Genomic DNA, 18434 nt, shown 5'->3' with positions numbered 1-18434 from the left:
AAGAATTAAAAATTGCATTAAGAAGGAAGTGAGGTGTCCGCTGTTCAAGGTGGGCAGAAAATAGTGTTGGTGGCCTGAGGAGTTTTTCTGTGTTGGAAGTATTCCTGCCTGGAATTTGTATTGATATTTCCTCTTCGCTACCAATGGAGTCCACCATCAAGTGCATAGTGATTTAGGAAATTAAATATATGCAAGCAGCCCTAAAGTCAAAGGGATAAAGAAGTTACACCGTGTACCCTCCCTTCTACCCCTTCTCCAGATCTGATTTAACATAGATGTTCCTGAGAAGATTGCCTGCCTGCCCCTCCCTCCTTACCTTACTCGCCTATCTCCTTGCTTCTTTCCGTCTATTCACGTTGATTCCTGTCAGCCTAAGACTGTCCTTTATCCCAGTGTGGAGTGTGAAGTTTTCTTTTATTTCGCAACACAGTTTTGGAGAGAGGCGGATGGGGAGAAGAGCATGGAAAACAGGGAAGCGGCTCTGGGAACACCACATTAAAGTCCAGAGGTGCATCTAAATAAATCCTGGCTTATTTCATAGCTATTTCTGTCAGGCTTCTATTTTTGCTTTGTTAACTGGGAATTTAGACCTTTCGTCTCTCTTCAGCCACTTATTTGTAAACAGTCTCTTCCCTATTCTATTACTTACCATGCCTCGTTATGTAGTTGCAATAGAATTTCAAGACCAAGACTGTACAGTCAGTAGAAAACGAGGAAAGGACTCAATGGAAGAAAGGGCAAAGGGTTAGGAATCTTAGGCTTGAGAGAAAGTCCCTGCTTCAGAGCGAGGATGAAGAATGCAACAAAATTCTAATTGCTCAAACTATACAGGGACCTTGGGAATGTCCCAAGTCAGGGAAATTGGGTCAGGTCACTGAAAAGGAATTCAAAAAATAGCCTTTTTATCAGGGGGAAGAGTGTGTATAAGACCTGCAGTGCACAACTAGAAATATTAAGTCTAAGGAGAATGTCGCACCCCCGTGGCAGCTGAGAATTAAAGACAGCAGATGATGAAGACTGGAAAGGTTGAGAGTTCGAGGTCTATATAAAGGTCCCCTAGATTTCTTTCTTTCTTTCTCTCTCTTTCTTTCTCTCTCTCTCTCTCTCTCTCTTTTTCTTTCTTTCTTTCTTTCTTTCTTTCTTTCTTTCTTTCTTTCTTTCTTTCTTTCTTTCTTTCTTTCTTTCTTTTCTTTCTTTTCTTTCTTTTTCTTTCTTTTCTTTCCCTCCCTCCCTCCCTCCCTCCCTCCCTCCCTCCCTTCCTTCCTTCCCTCCTTCCTTCCCTCCCTCCCTCCCTCCCTTTCTTTCCTTTCTTTCCTCAAGATTTTCACTCTTGTCGCCCAGGCTGGAGTGCAGTGTCGCGATTTCAGCTCACTGCAACCTCCGCCTCCTGGGTTGAAGCGATTCTCCAGCCTCAGTCTTCTGAGTAGCTGGGATTACAGGTGCGCGCCACCCCACCCGGCTAATTTTTTGTATGTTTAGTGGAGACGCGGTTTCGCCATGTTGGCCAGGCTGTTCTTGAACTCCTGACTTCAAGTGATCTGCCTGCTTTGGCCTCCCAAAGTGCTGAGATTACAGGCGTGAGCCATTGTGCCCGGCAGTCAGCTAGAACTTTCTAGTCAAAATTGCAAACCCCAGTTGTAGTGAAAGAGTTTAAAATAAGGATAGAGGAAATAATTATTCAAGGCTATTTTCAAAATCTATGAGACTAATTACATATATAAGATATCACTTCTGTAAGACAAGTTCATTTACTTAAGGAGTTTGTGGCTTTTACTAGAGTCACTGGTCAGTGTTTCTGAGAGCTTTTGGAGACCATGGAAAATTGCTGATGTGTGACTCAATTTTTATTTTTGGAAAATAATAACAGATATTCATATCCTTACAATTCATATGAACAAATGTTAACCTTTTGTGTATTTGCTTCAGATCTTTTTTACAATTGAAATAAACATTGTAGATAAGGTTATGAAGTACCATTTGAATCCTTAATTCCATTCTCCCTTCTCAAAAGTAACCCCTATCATGAATTTGATGTCTTTCTTTCCAGTCCCTGTTTTTTTACTTCTACTAATTATATATACAGTCATAAACCATATGTAATATTTTTATTTATACAAATAGAATTGTGCTGCAGGTATGTCTCTGCAGTTTGTATTTGGAAACTGTCCATTTATTACATACAACTTTTATTTTTGCATTGCTATTAGTCTGTCATTTTTTGTATACAACGTTATATTTATCGATTCTGCTTGTAACCTCTGAACTGTTTTGTTTTTCTCATTACCAACAGAGAGATGAAGAAGGTTAAGAACTTCCTCACAAAAGTCTTCTTATGTAGGAGAATTTCTCTACAGCAGGGTTTCTCCACCTCAGCACTACTGAGATTTAAGGCTGGATAATTCTTGGTTGTGAGGAGATATCTTATCTTATGCATTTTATAATGTTCAGCAGTATCCCTGGCATCTACTCACTAGACACCAATAGTACCTTTCCAATTGTGACAACCAAAAATGTCTCTTGCCAAACGTCCCCTGTGCAGCAAAATCACAGCTGGTTGAGAACCACTACGTTACTTGTGTGTACACAGAAGTGGAACTGCTGGTTCAAGCTAAAGTCTTTTTTTTTTTTTTTTTTTTTTGAGACAGTCTTGTTCTGTCACCCAGGCTAGAGTGCAGTGGTGGGATCTCGGCTCACTGCATGCTCTGCCTCCCAGGTTCATGCCATTCTCCTGCCTCAGCCTCCCGAGTAGCTGGGACTATAGGCGCCCGCCACCACGCCCAGCTAATTTTTTTTTTTTTTTTGTATTTTTAGTAGAGACGGGGTTTTGCCGTGTTAGCCAGGATGATCTTGATCTCCTGACTTCGTGATCCACCCGCCTTTGCCTCCCAAAGTGCTGGGATTACAGGCGTGGGCCACCGCACCCGGCCCTCAAGTTAAAGTCTTAAGATATTCTTACTTGCCGGGCGCGGTGGCTCAAGCCTGTAATCCCAGCACTTTGGGAGGCCGAGACGGGCAGATCACGAGGTCAGGAGATCGAGACCATCCTGGCTGACACGGTGAAACCCCGTCTCTACTAAAAAATACAGAAAACTAGCCAGGCGAGGTGGCAGGCGCCTGTAGTCCCAGCTACTCGGGAGGCTGAGGCAGGAAAATGGCGTGAACCCGGGAGGCGGAGCTTGCAGTGAGCTGAGATCCGGCCACTGCACTCCAGCCTGGGCGGCAGAGCGAGACTCCGTCTCAAAAAAAAAAAAAAAAAAAAAGATATTCTTACTTGTACAGTTTTAGACAGGATTTTTTTTTTTTTTTTTTAACTGTAGCTCCTGGTGTGAATGACCTTGGCCTAGACTAACACTGGTTCTATAGTACCAGGAGACACGAGAGAGAACATTGAGATTTCAGTTTGAGAATGGGTTGGAGACTGCTGTATGGATGTCTGTATCCTCAACCTCCCAACCATACTAGACCTCTTTCCCTGAATAGATTTTTGAATTTGGGCATCTGTCTTTTATTATTATTATTATTATTATTATTACTATTATTATTATTATCATCATTATTTGAGGCAGGGTCTTGCTGTGTCACCCAGACTGGAGTGCAGTGGCACGATCATGGCTCACTGCAGACTTGACCTCTTGTGCTTAAACAATCCTTCCACCTCAGCCTATTGAGTAGCCAGGGCCACTGGTGTGTACAACTCACTATGCCTGGCTAATTTTAAAAAACTTTTTGCCTGGGTATGGTAGTTCACGCCTGTAATCCCAGCACTTTGGGAGTCTGTGGTGGGGGGATCATGAGGTCAGGAGTTTAAGACCAGCCTGGTCAGCATGGTGAAACTCTATCTCTACTATAAAGTAAAGTACAAAAAAATTGGCCGGGCATGGTGTGGTGTGCTTGTGGTCTCAGCTACTCGGGAGGCTGAGGCAGGAGAATTGCTTAAACTCGGAAGGCAGAGGTTGCAGTGAGCTGAGGTCACACCACTGCACTCCAGCCTGGGTGACAGAGCGAGACTCTGTCTCAAGAAAAAAAGAAAAAAAAATTTTTTTCTTTTGAAGCAGGGTCTTTTTCCGTTACCCAGGCTGGAGTGCAGTAGTACAATCACCGCTCACTGTAGTCCCGACCTTTTAGGCTTAAACAATCCTCCCAGCTTAGCCTCCCAAGCAGCTGGGACCACAGGCACGTGCCACCATGCCCGGCAAATTTAAGAAGCTTTTGTATAGGTCCTGTCTCCCTATATTGCCCAGGCTGGTCTCAAACTCTTAGGCTCAAGCAGTCATCCTGTTTCAGCCTCCCAAAGTGCTGGAATTACAGGCATGAGCCCCTGCATGCAGCCTTAATTTTTTTTTGTAGAGATGGGGTCTTGCTATGTTGCCCTGGCTGGTCTCAAACTCCTGAGCCCAAGCGATCCTCCTGCCTCAGCTTCCTAAAATACTGGAATTATAGGGATGAACCATGGCATCTGGCTGGGCAACTGTCTTTTAAGGTGGAGTAGATGAAAGAGAGAGAGCATGGGGGTTTTATTATTTTTTTAATTTTTGGTTTGAGAGAGGGTCTCACTCTGTCACCCAGGCTGGAGTGCAATGGCGTGATCTCGGCTCACTGCAATGTCCACATCCTGAGCTCAAATGATCCTCTTGCCTCAGCCTCCCAAGTAGCTGGGACTACAGGCATGCACCACCATGCCTGCCTAATTTTTGTATTTTTTTGTAGAAACTGGGTTTTGACATGTTGCCCAGGCTGGTCTCCTGGACTCAAGTGATCCATCCTCCTCAGCCTCCCAAAACACTGGAATTATAGGTGTAAGCCAGTGTGCCTGGCCTTAATGTTCTGATATAATACTTAGAATGTAGGGGACCCTCAATAAATATTTTTGAGTGAATCTTTGGGGAGAATGAAGATGAGGTTTAAGGGGAAAGGCAGCTGAGCTCTCTCATTCCTCTGCCTTTGAATTAAATCACTGAATTCAACACTACTGTGAGGAGGTGGAAAAGGACTAGGAACATTGTGGAATGAGTCAAAGTTTGAAATGTCACTCTAACCTTCTCTTCTGGTAGGACTCAACAGTAGCCTTCCTTGAGGACCTGCCTTTCCCATTTGCTGCCTGAAGTTAATGTTTCTTGCTGGCCAAATCAGGGACATGCAGGCATTGTAAGGGCTGATTATCTGATCCTCTTACTAATTTACTGGTTGGGGTGGGGTGAGCAGGGAGGAAAAGGGATACCTTGGTTTTTCTTTTATGGCTCTTTTAGCATCTCAAGTCATAGCCCATATGCCTCCTTTCTTGTTGATCCTTCTTCCTATAGCTTTGTTTTGTTTCCCCTTATAGTTCCCTCTTATGCTTTTCATCTCCATCCCCATCCCCACCCACTGCCAGGGGGCTTGGGTTCTGAGCTGATGGGGTACCCCCCTCTGCAGAGCGGGATGAGTGGGTGTTCCGGCAGGGATGTGGTCATTGACGGCCAGTGAGGGCGAGAGTACCACTGCCCACTTCTTCCTTGGAGCTGGAGATGAGGGGCTGGGCACCCGTGGAATAGGCATGAGGCCAGAAGAGAGTGACAGCGAGCTCCTTGAGGACGAGGAGGATGAAGTGGTAAGAATGGGGAAAATGATATAACTTGGTGTTGGAGCCTCTGTCCTCGAGAATTAAGATTCTATTGGTTGGAGATACCTCTCTGTTCTTTCCAAATGCATAGACTCCCTGTCATAAACAGGCCCTATCCTGGTTTAGGGGAGGGGCAGTAGAGATTGGTTAGGTTGCCTCTCTTAGAAACCCCTGCCCTGGCCAGGTGTGGGTAATCCCAACACTTTGGGAGGCCAAGGCAGCTGGATCATTTGAGGTCAGGAGTTCGAAACCAGCCTGTCCAACATGGTGAAACCCTGTCTCTACTAAAAATACAAAAATTAGCTGGGCATGGTGGTGGGTGCCTGTAATCCCACCTACTGGGGAGGCTGAGGCAGGAGAATCACTTGAGCCCAAGAGTTGGAGGTTGCAGTGAGCAGAAATCATGCCACTGCACTCCAGCCTGGGCGACAGAGTGAGACTCCGTCTCAAAAAAAAAAAAAAAAAAAAAACCCCTGCCCTTAGGATCTTCCTGTTGTCTCATGGTTGTTGGTTCTCTAGCTCTCCTGCTTGAGCACGTATTTCCTATTGTGGAAAGGCTCCTATTCTGTAGGCAGTTGGAATCCCTAGCTGTGCCCCAACCTAGATCAAAGTTAGGAGGCACCCTTTATCCCATAGGTCCAGAGTCCTGGCAAGAAACTCTGTGCCCTAAGAAGATAAGACAGTGTTCCCAGAAGGGGGTGATATTGGTGGAAAGTTCTTGAGTTTCTGATAGCACTTCCTCTCTGTAGCCTCCTGAACCTCAGATCATTGTTGGCATCTGTGCCATGACCAAGAAATCCAAGTCCAAGCCAATGACTCAAATCCTAGAGCGACTCTGCAGATTTGACTACCTGACTGTTATCATTCTGGGAGAAGATGTAATCCTTAATGAACCTGTGGAAAACTGGCCATCCTGCCACTGTCTCATCTCTTTCCACTCCAAAGGTTGGGGTCTGGGAAGGAAAATGGGAGGGAATGGTGGTGGGAATACTGGTTTGGGACATGAGGTTCTTATTGTCTTATTTCCTTAGTAAAGAGCCATCAGCTACTTGTGACACACTAGAGAATGGTGCCAAGGAGTTTGCTTTCCCTGCATCTTGGAGGAGTTGCTGGGGATTTAAAGCCTATAGTCTAACCTCAGGACAACTCTAAGTCTCTTAGGATCTCTGGACAGAGTTGGGTCTCTGGAAGGACTGTAAAAATAATTTCTGTTTTACTTTTTTTTGATAAATATCCTAGACTTGGGGAGCTGGGCAGAAGAATAAGTGATGGATTGAATGGGTAGAGGAGCTCAGTGGCAGCTAGTCGCTTTAATATGTCTTTCTGTCTCTCTTGCTCTTTTCTCGTTCTCTTTCTCTCACTTTCTTTTGTCTCTTTATTTTGTGTCTCCATTCCAGGCTTCCCTCTGGACAAAGCTGTTGCTTACTCCAAGCTTCGAAACCCCTTTCTTATCAATGATCTGGCCATGCAGTATTACATCCAAGATAGGTATAACTTCCTGTTGACCAGTGAGATGGGCGGCTTTGGGATCATGCATGTTCAGGGAACCCACTCTGAGAAGGGCAGAGTCAAACAAACATGCCTAATTTTTGTACCATAATTTTGTGCCCTGGTGTCTTTTAATCCTGTGCAAATGAAATCCCCAGGCTCTCCCCTTAGTTACTCCCACCTCTCCCAGCTATTTTATTTGGGGGTGACAGGAGGGAGGTGTACCGGATCCTGCAGGAAGAGGGTATTGATCTGCCTCGATATGCTGTGCTCAACCGTGATCCTGCCCGGCCTGATGGTGAGTACCTGGCCTGAGGGAGGGTTAGTCCTGCCTTTCCTTGCTTTCTATGACTTAGCTACGTTTCCATCTTCCAGACATCTCCTATATACCACCTATCTATGTGGGGTTTTGGTTATTGGATTATGGGTGGGGTTAGAGCCATAAGTCTTCGGACAGAGTCTTGGACCTGTTATATAGAGATTTTACCTCATCTATTACAAAGATACGGTCATAAAAATTTGAGGGTTATAGAGATGAAAACCTGGGGAAATGAGAATTAGTAATATTCCATAACCATAGGCCATAGGAATGACCACACACCCACCTTTCAGAATGCAACCTGATAGAAGGTGAAGACCAAGTAGAGGTCAATGGAGCTGTCTTTCCCAAGCCCTTTGTGGAGAAGCCAGTGAGTGCAGAAGACCACAATGTTTACATCTACTACCCCAGCTCAGCTGGAGGAGGAAGCCAGCGTCTCTTTCGTAAGGTAGGGGAGACATTTGAGCATCTGGAGAGTCAGAGAGGTAAAAGGGCAAGGATGAGGTCGTGGGGAAGGAAGATGGAGAATTTGGGGACAGAAGAGAGAGTTGAGGCAATATTGTTTTTTCTTCTTTTTTTTTCTCTTGAAGATTGGCAGCCGAAGCAGTGTTTACTCTCCTGAGAGCAGCGTCCGAAAGACGGGGTCGTACATCTATGAGGAATTTATGCCAACAGATGGCACAGATGTCAAGGTTATGGTGGATACAGGGATTTAAGAGGTTACAGATGTCTGGGTGGGGATGGGGTACTTGGGAAGCAGGTGGAAGTATATGGGGAGGAGGTCCTAGAAAATAACATGATGTGAATGTGATTGGCTTTCATATTCAGGTGAAGTTAATGAGTGGAGGATTCAGACATTCACATTTTCACTATCAGAGCAAGGGCAAGGCTGACTTAGAAAAATGGTATAATGTTGGTAAATTATTGTTTAATAAGGACTGTCTGACAGTAGTGGAGTCCCGAGGAGAAATTCGTAATGATACTTGAGTAGGGCTCAGTAGGAAAAATGTTGGTCAGTCCCCTTAATGCTCAGGATTTGTTGGTTTTGTTTTTGTTGTTGTTGTTTTACTCTGAAACTAGTCTACAGACCTAGTGCTCATATTGTCTTCTCATATACAGGGTGAGCTGTGGGCATACTCAGTGATGCTATGTACCTGCAGGTGTATACAGTGGGGCCAGATTATGCCCATGCTGAAGCTAGAAAGTCTCCAGCTTTGGATGGGAAGGTTGAACGAGACAGTGAGGGGAAAGAGATTCGATATCCAGTCATGCTGACTGCCATGGAAAAGCTGGTGGCCAGGAAAGTCTGCGTAGCTTTCAAGGTAGAGGAGGGTCCAGGGAGGTTGTGAAATGAGGGAGAAAGGAAGGAACAGGGGTCCAGGAAGAGTAACTGTCTTGTTCTCATCTTTCTTCTTTTCCTTGCAGCAAACAGTTTGTGGGTTTGACCTTCTTCGTGCCAATGGTCATTCCTTTGTGTGTGATGTCAATGGTTTTAGTTTTGTCAAGAACTCGATGAAATACTATGATGACTGTGCCAAGATTCTGGGGTAAGAGACACAGTGGTCTGTGCTGGGGAAAATGGGCTTACAGAAGAATATTTGAAAGTTTTTGCTTTATTTTAAATATCATAAAGATGATTTAAAAGTGAAAAAGCAGGCCAGGTGCGGTGGCTCATGCCTGTAAATTCAGCACTTTGAGAGGCTGAGACAGGTGGGTCACCTGAAGTCAGGAGTTAGAGACCAGCCTGGCCAACATGGTGAAACCCTGTTTCTACTAAAGATACAAAATTAGCCAGGCATGGTGGTGCAGGCCTGTAATCCCAGCTACCAGGGAGGCTGTGGCAGGAGAATCACTTGAACGCAGGCGGTGAAGGTTGCAGTGAGCTGAGATCGTGCCATAGTACTCCAGCCTGGGCGACAAGAGCGAAACTCTGTCTCAATAAATAAATAAATTAATTAAATAAATAAAAATAAGAAAGAAAGAAGGGGCTCCTCAGGCTCCTTGCCTTTCTAACACTGCCCCTCCAGAGACCATTGTTGTTACAAGTTTTAGACATAACAATTTATCTTTTTCTGCCATATCCAAGCTGTATTTATTTTACTAAATGTGGTCATACTATAATACTGCTCTGCAACTTGACTTTCCAAGAAATTTGTCACATAATGTATAAACCATTCGAAAATATATAAGGAATGATGACTATAGTGAGCATCTATGTATTCACCACCTAGCTTATGAAATAAAATGTTAGGAATATAGGCCGGGCACGGTGGCTCACGCCTGTAATCCCAGCACTTTGGGAGGCCGAGGCAGGTGGATCACCTGCCGTCAGGAGTTTGAGACCAGCCTGACCAACATGGTGAAACCTCATTTCTACTAAAAATACAAAAATTGGGCAGGATCGGTGGCTTCCGCCTGTAATCCCAGCACTTTTTGAGGCCGAGGTACGTGGATCACTTGAGGTCAGGACTGGTGAGACCAGCCTGGCCAACATGGTGAAACCCCGTCTCTACTAAAAATACACACACAAGAAAACTGGCCGGCATAATGGCGGGTACCGGTAATCCCAGCTACTTGGGAGGCTGAGACAGGAGAATCACTTGAACCCGGGAGGCGGAGATTGCAGCGAGGTGAGATCATGCCACTGCACTCCAGCCTGGGTGACAGGAGTGAGACTCCATCTCAAAACAAAACAAAACAAAAATAAAGAATTAGCCATGGTCAGGTGGGCCCCTGTCATCTCAGCTGCTCAGGAGGCTGAGGTAGTAGAATTGCTTGATCCCAGGAGGTGGAGATTGCAGTGAGCTGAGATCATGCCGTTGCACTCCAGCCTGGGCAACAACAGCGAAACTCTGTCTCAAAAAAAAATATATATATATATAGATATATACACATACACACACACATACATATATAGGTACACATATGTGTATATGTGTATATATACGTATATATACACATACATGTATAGATACATATGTGTAGACACACATATGTGTGTATGTATACATGTATGTGTATGTGTGTATATATATTTTTATATATATATAATTGAAACCCCTATATACTCCTCCCTGGTAACATCCCCTCCTCATCCCCAGAGGGAACCACAATCCATAATTTGGTGTTTGTCATTCCCATATATTTATTTATATTTTTACTGTCTATGTATGGGTATTTGTTTGTATGTTTTTAGACTTTATATCAACATATTCTTCTGCCTGCAGCCTGCTTGTTTTTGTGAGCTTCATTCATATGAGTAGTTCTGGTTTATTCGTTTTTACATGGCTTCTTTGTTTCTCTTTCTAGGAATACCATAATGCGGGAGCTTGCCCCACAGTTCCAGATTCCATGGTCCATCCCCACAGAGGCTGAGGACATTCCCATTGTTCCTACCACATCTGGCACTATGTAAGCAAAAGTAAAAGGTCTGGAGTAACCTACTTAAGACCCATGGGACTCCTTCAGCCAGGCTACTGGTTACTTCCTGACCCCACACTATCTGACTAACGGAGCCTGGGCCTCTTATACACAGTCTTCTTAACTCCACTTATATTCTCTGCCTTTTTTTTTTTGAGACAGAGTCTTGCTGTGTTGCCCAGGCTGGAGTGCAGTGGCATGATCTCAGCCCACAGCAACCTCCACCTCCTGGGTTCAGGTGAGCACATCTGGCTAATTTTTGTGTTTTTTTGTTTTTTTTTTGTTTTTTTTTTTTTGAGATGGAGTCTGGCTCTGTCGCCCAGGCTGGAGTGCAGTGGCTGGATCTCAGCTCACTGCAAGCTCCACCTCCCGGATTTATGCCATTCTCCTGCCTCAGCCTCCCGAGTAGCTGGGACTACAGGCGCCCGCCACCTCGCCTGGCTAGTTTTTTGTATTTTTTAGTAGAGACGGGGTTTCACCGTGTTAGTCAGGATGGTCTCGATCTCCTAACCTCGTGATGCGCCCGTCTCGGCCTCCCAAAATGCTGGGACTACAGGCTTGAGCCACTGCGCCCGGCCATTTTTGTGTTTTTAGTAGAGACAGGGTTTCACCATGTGACCAGGCTGATCCTGAACTCCTGAGCTCAAGTGATCCACCCACCTCAGCCTTCCAGTGTGCTGGGATTATAGGCATGAGCCCCTATGCCCAGCCTCCATTTATATTCCTAATCACAGTTTCCTTTTCATTTTCTTTCTTTCTTTTTTTTTTTTTTTTTTTTTGGTGACAGGGTCTGGCTCTGTCTCCCAGGCTGGAGTGCAGTGGTGCACTAATGTTTCGCTGCAGCCTCTACCTCCTGGGCTCAAGTGATCCTCCCATCTCAGCCTCCCAAATAGCTGGGACCACAGGCGTATGCCACCATGCCTGGATAATTTTTTTTCTTTTAACTTTTTTATAGACAGGCTGACCCTATGTTGCTTATGCTCACCCTATGTTTCTCCTGGGCCTAAGTGATCCTCCCATCTCAGGCTCCCAAAGTGCTGAGATCACAGGCATGAGCCCTGCTCAGCCCCCCTATTTTTTGACATGTCAAGTAATGTGATGACAGGAGGTGGGATGGGGGTGTGGGAGAGGCTCTGATAACATTTATGATCTTAGGATGGAACTTCGTTGTGTCATTGCAATTATTCGTCATGGGGATCGTACTCCTAAGCAGAAGATGAAGATGGAAGTGAAACACCCAAGGTAGGAAGAGTGTCCTAATTTACACAAATAGGTTTTCGTGAGGAAGACTGCATGGGGCGCAACTCCTAGAGGCTTTGACTGTCTCATCCCACACTGAAGCTTCTCATTATTTCTTCAGGTTTTTTGCTCTGTTTGAAAAACATGGTGGCTACAAGACAGGGAAATTAAAACTCAAGCGACCTGAGCAGCTCCAGGTAAGGTAGTGAATCTGGCCAGGAGGAGCAGTGCTATGAGAGAGAGAGAGGGTATGGCATTGGGAGTCTTGATAAAAGACTGGGATCAAAAGGTAACTGTCTAGGACTTGGCCTTCTGCATGGATACCTCATTTCCTCTAGGAGGTGCTGGATATCACAAGGCTGTTGTTGGCTGAACTGGAGAAAGAACCAGGTGGTGAGATCGAGGAGAAGACTGGAAAACTAGAGCAGCTGAAGTCTGTATTGGAGATGTGAGAAAGGGGATAGCAAAAGGGAGCCAATAACAGTGAGAGTTGGGGTGCTGGAACAGAAAATAAACTGTGACTTTATCCTGCAGGTATGGTCACTTCTCAGGTATAAACCGGAAGGTACAATTGACTTACTACCCTCATGGAGTAAAAGCGTCTAATGAGGGGCAAGGTAAGATGTAGTCCCCCTTACCATTACCTCTCAGATCTTGTGTTCTTTTTATTTTTGTCTATCTTCTCTCCCCACCAGATCTCTTTTTCTTGAGCCTGTAGATGACCTATACCCCAAATTACCTCTCTGGCTTCCTCAGAAGACCTAACATTTAGACGTTCCCACTACTTTTCTTAGCTCTAGAGCATTCATTGCCCCTTATTCCCTCAGATCTACAGAGGGAGGCTCTGGCCCCATCTCTGTTGCTGGTACTGAAGTGGGGTGGAGAACTCACTCCTGCTGGCCGTGTTCAGGCTGAGGAGCTGGGGCGAGCTTTTCGCTGCATGTACCCTGGAGGACAGGGTGAGTGTTTTGGGGAGTAAACACAACAGGGCCGGGATAAAAATGATTAGAGAGTAAGTTGGGGAAAATGAAGTGACAGAGACAGTGGGGAAATGAATATTTTTTCTTCCACGAGTATTTATAGCAGTCCATTCCTGGTCCCCTGCTTTGTCCCCAGGTGACTATGCTGGTTTCCCTGGTTGTGGACTGCTTCGTCTCCATAGCACTTTCCGCCACGACCTCAAGATCTATGCCTCTGATGAGGGTCGTGTTCAGATGACTGCTGCTGCCTTCGCCAAGGTGCATACTACAGTTCTATAGTCCCAGTTTCCATTAGGTAGAGAAGCAGAGTTTGGAGAACCAGTTGGAGCATTTCAGGGTGCTTGTAGGCCAACTCAGAAGTTTCTGCATGTATTGGACCCATTTTGTACTACTGAGAATGAGCTGAGAATAATCAGTGATTGTAGGCCCCATCTCTTCAACCAGGTCCCATTCGATCCCTGGGAACATCTAGGCCTAGGGATACTAACCTGCAAGGGAAACAAATAGACCTTGTGCTTTCTCTTTAGGGCCTTCTGGCTCTAGAAGGGGAGCTGACACCTATTTTGGTGCAAATGGTGAAGAGTGCCAACATGAATGGGCTACTGGACAGCGATGGGGATTCTTTGAGCAGCTGCCAGCACCGGGTGAAGGCTCGGCTGCACCATATTTTACAGCAGGATGCGCCCTTTGGCCCTGAGGACTACGACCAGGTCAGGCTCTAAAATAACCTGGATCCCCAATTCCTAGAATTCTCAATAGTAGGGATCAATAATAACGGTATTTACTGCATGCTAGACACTGTTTTAGTTGTTTTACACATATTATTTAATCCTTACAGCAACCCTTTGAGATACGTACAGGTCCACAGTATGTTATGCGTAATTTTGAAAGTTAAAAAGATTTTTTTCTTGACATTAAGATTCATTTGGCAGCTAAACCTGACACGAACTGTCATAAGATTTTTATAATCCTTAGTTTTCCCACTTAGTGTAAATAGTCATGCATTTTGTGGCAGAAATATTAATGTGTTTGGTTACACCATAGGCCCTGTTGGAGGTATTATATACATATGGCGTATATACTGTATTCACTTTTAAAGTCCCACACATTCTCATTCCAAAGCACAGCTCAGATCCCAAGGACCCTGAACTAAAGAATGTTTCAGTTATCCATTGTTGCATAATAAACTACCCCAAAACGTAGTAACCTAAAACAACAACCATTTTATTATCTCTCACAGTTCTGGGCTCATCTGATCTTGCTTGGAGTCTGTCCTGAAATTGCAGTCAGATATTGACTGGAACTGGAACCATCTGGAATTCAGCTGGGATTGTGGGATGGCTGGCCCTCTCCCTCTGCATGCTCTCCCTGTAATCTCAGTGCCTCTTTTCTCCACATGGTTCTTCATATGGTTTCTGTAGCATGATAGCTGGATGTATTAAATGGTAGCAGTAGGGATATTCAAAAGCAGAAGCTTAGAAACTTTCTTAAAGTGTAGGCTCAGAATTAGCACAACATAACTTTGTTATTTTTTATTGGTTAAGCAGTCACCTGGCCAGCCAGATTTAAGGGAAGGGAAGGAAGACAAAGAATTGATGGTGATCTTTAAAGCACTACGAGGACTGCACATCACAAGGACTTTCTTCCCATTTTACAGATGAGGAAACCTAGGCTCAGAAGAATCTAAGCAATTTTCCTCATGTCATCCAGCTAATACAAACCCAAGGAGTCTAACTCCAAAATCCAGGCTGTTACATTGCTTTATAGTATTAATTCTAGTATATGCCATTACCCAATATGGTCATTCTTTTTCCTGCATATCTAGGCCACAATTTACCAGGCAGTGGTTTTCTACTCTTCCCACTCCTCGTTTCTGATAGGTTCTTTTTAAAAAAGTTTAAAAATTTAAAATTGTGGTGCTACTTTAACCATTTTTAAGTGTACAGTTCAGTAGCGTTACATGTATTTACATTGTTGTGTAACATTTCTAATTGATTCTTAAATGAGCTAAGTAAGCACATTGCTATGATTCCATGGCATTTTCTGTGTTCTCTGAGTAGGACTTGATAAGGAACAGGACCTTTCCTTTATTTCTCAATCCATTGCTCACTGTCAAACTCAAAAAAGCTAAGGCAGCTTTCCTTTTCTGCCTTGCCTTCTTTTGCAAGCAAGAATGAAACTTGTGAAGACCTAAATAGAATTTGCGTTTTCAGCCACAATCTTGATTCTCCCTCCCCATTTCTCATTGACTGTTACTGTCCTAAAATCCTGAGTCGGAACCCAGTTCTGAGGCAGCGTTTCTACTCTAGGCTCAGGCTAGCATCTTGTTTAGAGGAAGAAGATGATGTTATCTCTGATCTCTACTCATGAAAACATTCTGTGGAGATTTTGAGGGATTTTGGTTTAATCCTTATTCTCCAGTATTTTCCATGTGTATTCTAGAGCCTTCAAGAAAATAACTTAGGTCTGTTTTATTTTCTCTGGACTCTAAGACTCTTAAAATCAATCCCTCTTAGATGACTATATGCTAGAGCAGTGCCCTTACCTGAAGGCCTAGAGCTGCTACTATGCCCGGTAACCTAAGAATGCTCACTGGAGTGAACCAGCATGCAGATCTGTATTGTGGGTAGTCTCTGTGTAATAAGCTCACAGGAATCTGGGCAATTAGTGCTGAGCTTATCTTGCTTTTCTTCTCTCAATTCTTCATAGCTGGCTCCCACCAGAAGTATTTCCCTGCTCAACTCCATGACTATCATCCAGAATCCTGTGAAGGTCTGTGATCAGGTATTTGCCCTGATCGAAAACCTCACCCACCAGATCCGGGAACGAATGCAGGACCCCAGGTCTGTAGGTGGGTGTGAATACTACTATCTTCCCTTCAAGGTCTCAGGTATGGATGGGTTTCTCAGGCATTCTTGTGTCATCTGCTAAATGTCAGAGACCAGGCCGCCTCCTCCCTCTGGTTCTACTTCAGAGTCATCAGGGTCTTTGGTTGGAGGTAAAATCTTTGATTCTTATCTGATTTCTGCCTTTCTTCCAGACCTGCAGCTCTACCACAGTGAGACACTAGAGCTAATGCTACAGCGTTGGAGCAAGCTGGAGCGTGACTTTCGACAGAAGAGTGGGCGCTATGATATCAGTAAGATCCCTGACATCTATGACTGTGTCAAGTATGATGTGCAGCACAATGGGAGTCTGGGACTTCAAGGCACAGCCGAGTTGCTCCGTCTCTCTAAGGCATTGGCTGATGTGGTCATTCCCCAGGTGTGTCTTGTATAAGGGACCTAGCCTGGGGATGAGGGTGTTGGGAAGGAAAGAGAGAAAAGGTGGAAAGGAAGGGTGATTTGGGACGAGAGGAAAGCCACTTAGAGAAGGAATAAGTTGAGTTTCTACATTTCTCAGGGTCCAGTCTGGCTCTTGGTAAGTACAAGAGGCTAATTCAGGAGACACCTGGAAGAGGGGGAGTGTAGTGGATATGAAAGAAGCCGTAGACGTGAGGTGAAGACAGGCATGATCTTGGTCCTGGGAATATGAGGCATGAGAAAACAAGATTTATTGAGGTATTTATTCCTGGCCTGTGGCCCCTAGGAGTACGGGATCAGCCGGGAGGAGAAACTGGAAATTGCTGTGGGCTTCTGTCTTCCACTGTTGCGGAAGATACTGCTTGACCTGCAGAGAACCCACGAGGATGAGTCTGTCAACAAGCTGCATCCCCTGTGAGGGAGGGCTGGGAGGGGTGTTGGATGGAGGGAGGGGCATGTCAGGGAGTCTTGGGGGAATCAAGGCTGGGATAGCCTGGGGAAGCAAGAATAGACAAGATTTTGGGATGGAAAGGAGAGAAGTCTTTGAGGTGGGAGAAGAGAGTTTGCAGAAGGGTGGGAGGAGGATTAACTGACTGTGTGAGTGATTTAGCTGTTATCTCAGGTACTCCCGAGGAGTGCTCTCCCCAAGTCGCCACGTTCGAACGCGTCTCTATTTCACCAGTGAGAGCCACGTCCACTCCCTACTCAGTGTCTTCCGTTATGGAGGACTTCTTGATGTAAGGATCCTCCTTCTTCTTTAACCTGTGAATAGATTTTTCCCAAAATTCTTTCACTCTTCTCCTCATGCTTTTTAAATGAAAGCTTTCTCCCTTCTCATTAGCTCCCTGCTCATTCCCTGACTCCCTTTTCCTTAAGCAATGGCTTACGTCTTTTTGCATTTGGTAGGAGACCCAGGATGCACAATGGCAGCGAGCTTTGGATTATCTTAGTGCCATCTCAGAGCTTAACTATATGACCCAGATTGTCATCATGCTTTATGAGGACAACACACAGGTGAGGAGCTAGCAGGTGGGGGATGAGAGGAAGGCCCCTTCTTTTGACTTCTATTAAAAATAAAAAACTCACTTATCCTTATAATTTGGAGAATCCAGCTAGGTGTGGCACTTAGGCACAGCATGACACAGAGCATCCAGGAGGTTCTTACTGGAACAGAAAATATGTTCTGGGATGTTGCTGAGCCAGAGAGATCACCTAGAACACAGCTCTGGCATTAGGAAGAGTATGGAATTTGGGGCAATGTTATAAGTCTTATTTCCTTAAACATGGTTATACATATACCTTCTGCGTATGGCTCCACAATGATACTTTTTTTTTTTTTTTTTTTGAGACAAGGTCTCACTCTGTCACCCAGGCTGGAGTGCGGGGCTGCAATCTGAGCTCACTGCAGCCTTGCAACCTCTGCCTCCTGGGCTCAAGTGATCCTCTCACATCAACCTCCCGAGTAGCTGGGATGACAGACATGTGCCACCATGCCTGGCTAATTTTTTGTATTTTTTGTGGAGATAGGGTCTCAACATGTCGCCCAGGCTGGTCTCGAACTCATGGACTCAAGTAATCTGCCTGCTCCAGTCTCCCAAGTGCTAGGATTACAGGTGTGAGCCACTGCTCCCGGCCCAGAAGATACTTTTAAATGTGCTATATGCACCATAGCCAAACTGAGTTATTGTGGAAGGTGATGGGAAGGGTTGTAAAGCTGGAAATTCAAAAGTCACGTGCAATGGTGAAATCACAAATGGTAGAGATGAGGGAATGAGGATCCTGTAAGAGACAATATATAATTGAAAGGAAGCTGTAACAGGTCAGCCCCAGAGTGGGACAAGACCCTGAATTCCTAGGAGGATGAATCCTCTTGAGTTCCTCTCTACTTCCACCACAATATCCAGCTTCTCCCAACTTCCCCCTCTTGTGGTGATGCCCCATAGGATCCCTTATCAGAGGAACGGTTCCATGTGGAGCTACACTTCAGCCCTGGAGTGAAAGGTGGTGAGGAAGAAGGCAGTGCCCCAACTGGCTGTGGATTCCGTCCAGCCTCTTCTGAGGTGGGTCAGAGTGCTGGGATTTGGGAC

The 18434-nt window shown here is 45.0% G+C and overlaps 1 protein-coding gene across 2 annotated transcripts in view; it reads left to right on the top strand.

Moving 5' to 3' along the window:
- Window positions 1–5046: 5046 nt before the first annotated feature.
- PPIP5K1 (diphosphoinositol pentakisphosphate kinase 1) overlaps window positions 5047–18434 on the top strand; it is a 53820-nt gene continuing 40432 nt past the window's right edge. The window contains exons 1-23 of one of the 2 annotated variants that reach the window (XM_025390657.1): window positions 5047–5145; window positions 5413–5587; window positions 6349–6544; window positions 6997–7087; window positions 7300–7385; window positions 7700–7854; window positions 7997–8098; window positions 8567–8728; window positions 8832–8953; window positions 10716–10817; window positions 11982–12068; window positions 12187–12262; window positions 12404–12513; window positions 12600–12682; window positions 12893–13024; window positions 13182–13303; window positions 13573–13755; window positions 15755–15896; window positions 16086–16309; window positions 16634–16761; window positions 16970–17084; window positions 17254–17361; window positions 18291–18407. In XM_025390657.1, the coding sequence (XP_025246442.1) occupies window positions 5441–5587; window positions 6349–6544; window positions 6997–7087; window positions 7300–7385; window positions 7700–7854; window positions 7997–8098; window positions 8567–8728; window positions 8832–8953; window positions 10716–10817; window positions 11982–12068; window positions 12187–12262; window positions 12404–12513; window positions 12600–12682; window positions 12893–13024; window positions 13182–13303; window positions 13573–13755; window positions 15755–15896; window positions 16086–16309; window positions 16634–16761; window positions 16970–17084; window positions 17254–17361; window positions 18291–18407 (2790 nt within the window). In that variant the 5' untranslated portion in view covers window positions 5047–5145; window positions 5413–5440. Of the gene's footprint in view, window positions 5146–5323; window positions 5588–6348; window positions 6545–6996; window positions 7088–7299; window positions 7386–7699; window positions 7855–7996; window positions 8099–8566; window positions 8729–8831; window positions 8954–10715; window positions 10818–11981; window positions 12069–12186; window positions 12263–12403; window positions 12514–12599; window positions 12683–12892; window positions 13025–13181; window positions 13304–13572; window positions 13756–15754; window positions 15897–16085; window positions 16310–16633; window positions 16762–16957; window positions 17085–17253; window positions 17362–18290; window positions 18408–18434 lie in introns of both variants that reach the window. The other variant, XM_025390656.1, reaches the window with a different exon arrangement.

The sequence above is a fragment of the Theropithecus gelada genome, chromosome 7a, assembly GCF_003255815.1.
Source record: "Theropithecus gelada isolate Dixy chromosome 7a, Tgel_1.0, whole genome shotgun sequence".
Classification (NCBI taxonomy): Eukaryota; Metazoa; Chordata; class Mammalia; order Primates; family Cercopithecidae; genus Theropithecus; species Theropithecus gelada.
This window is presented reverse-complemented; position numbering and strand designations above follow the sequence as displayed.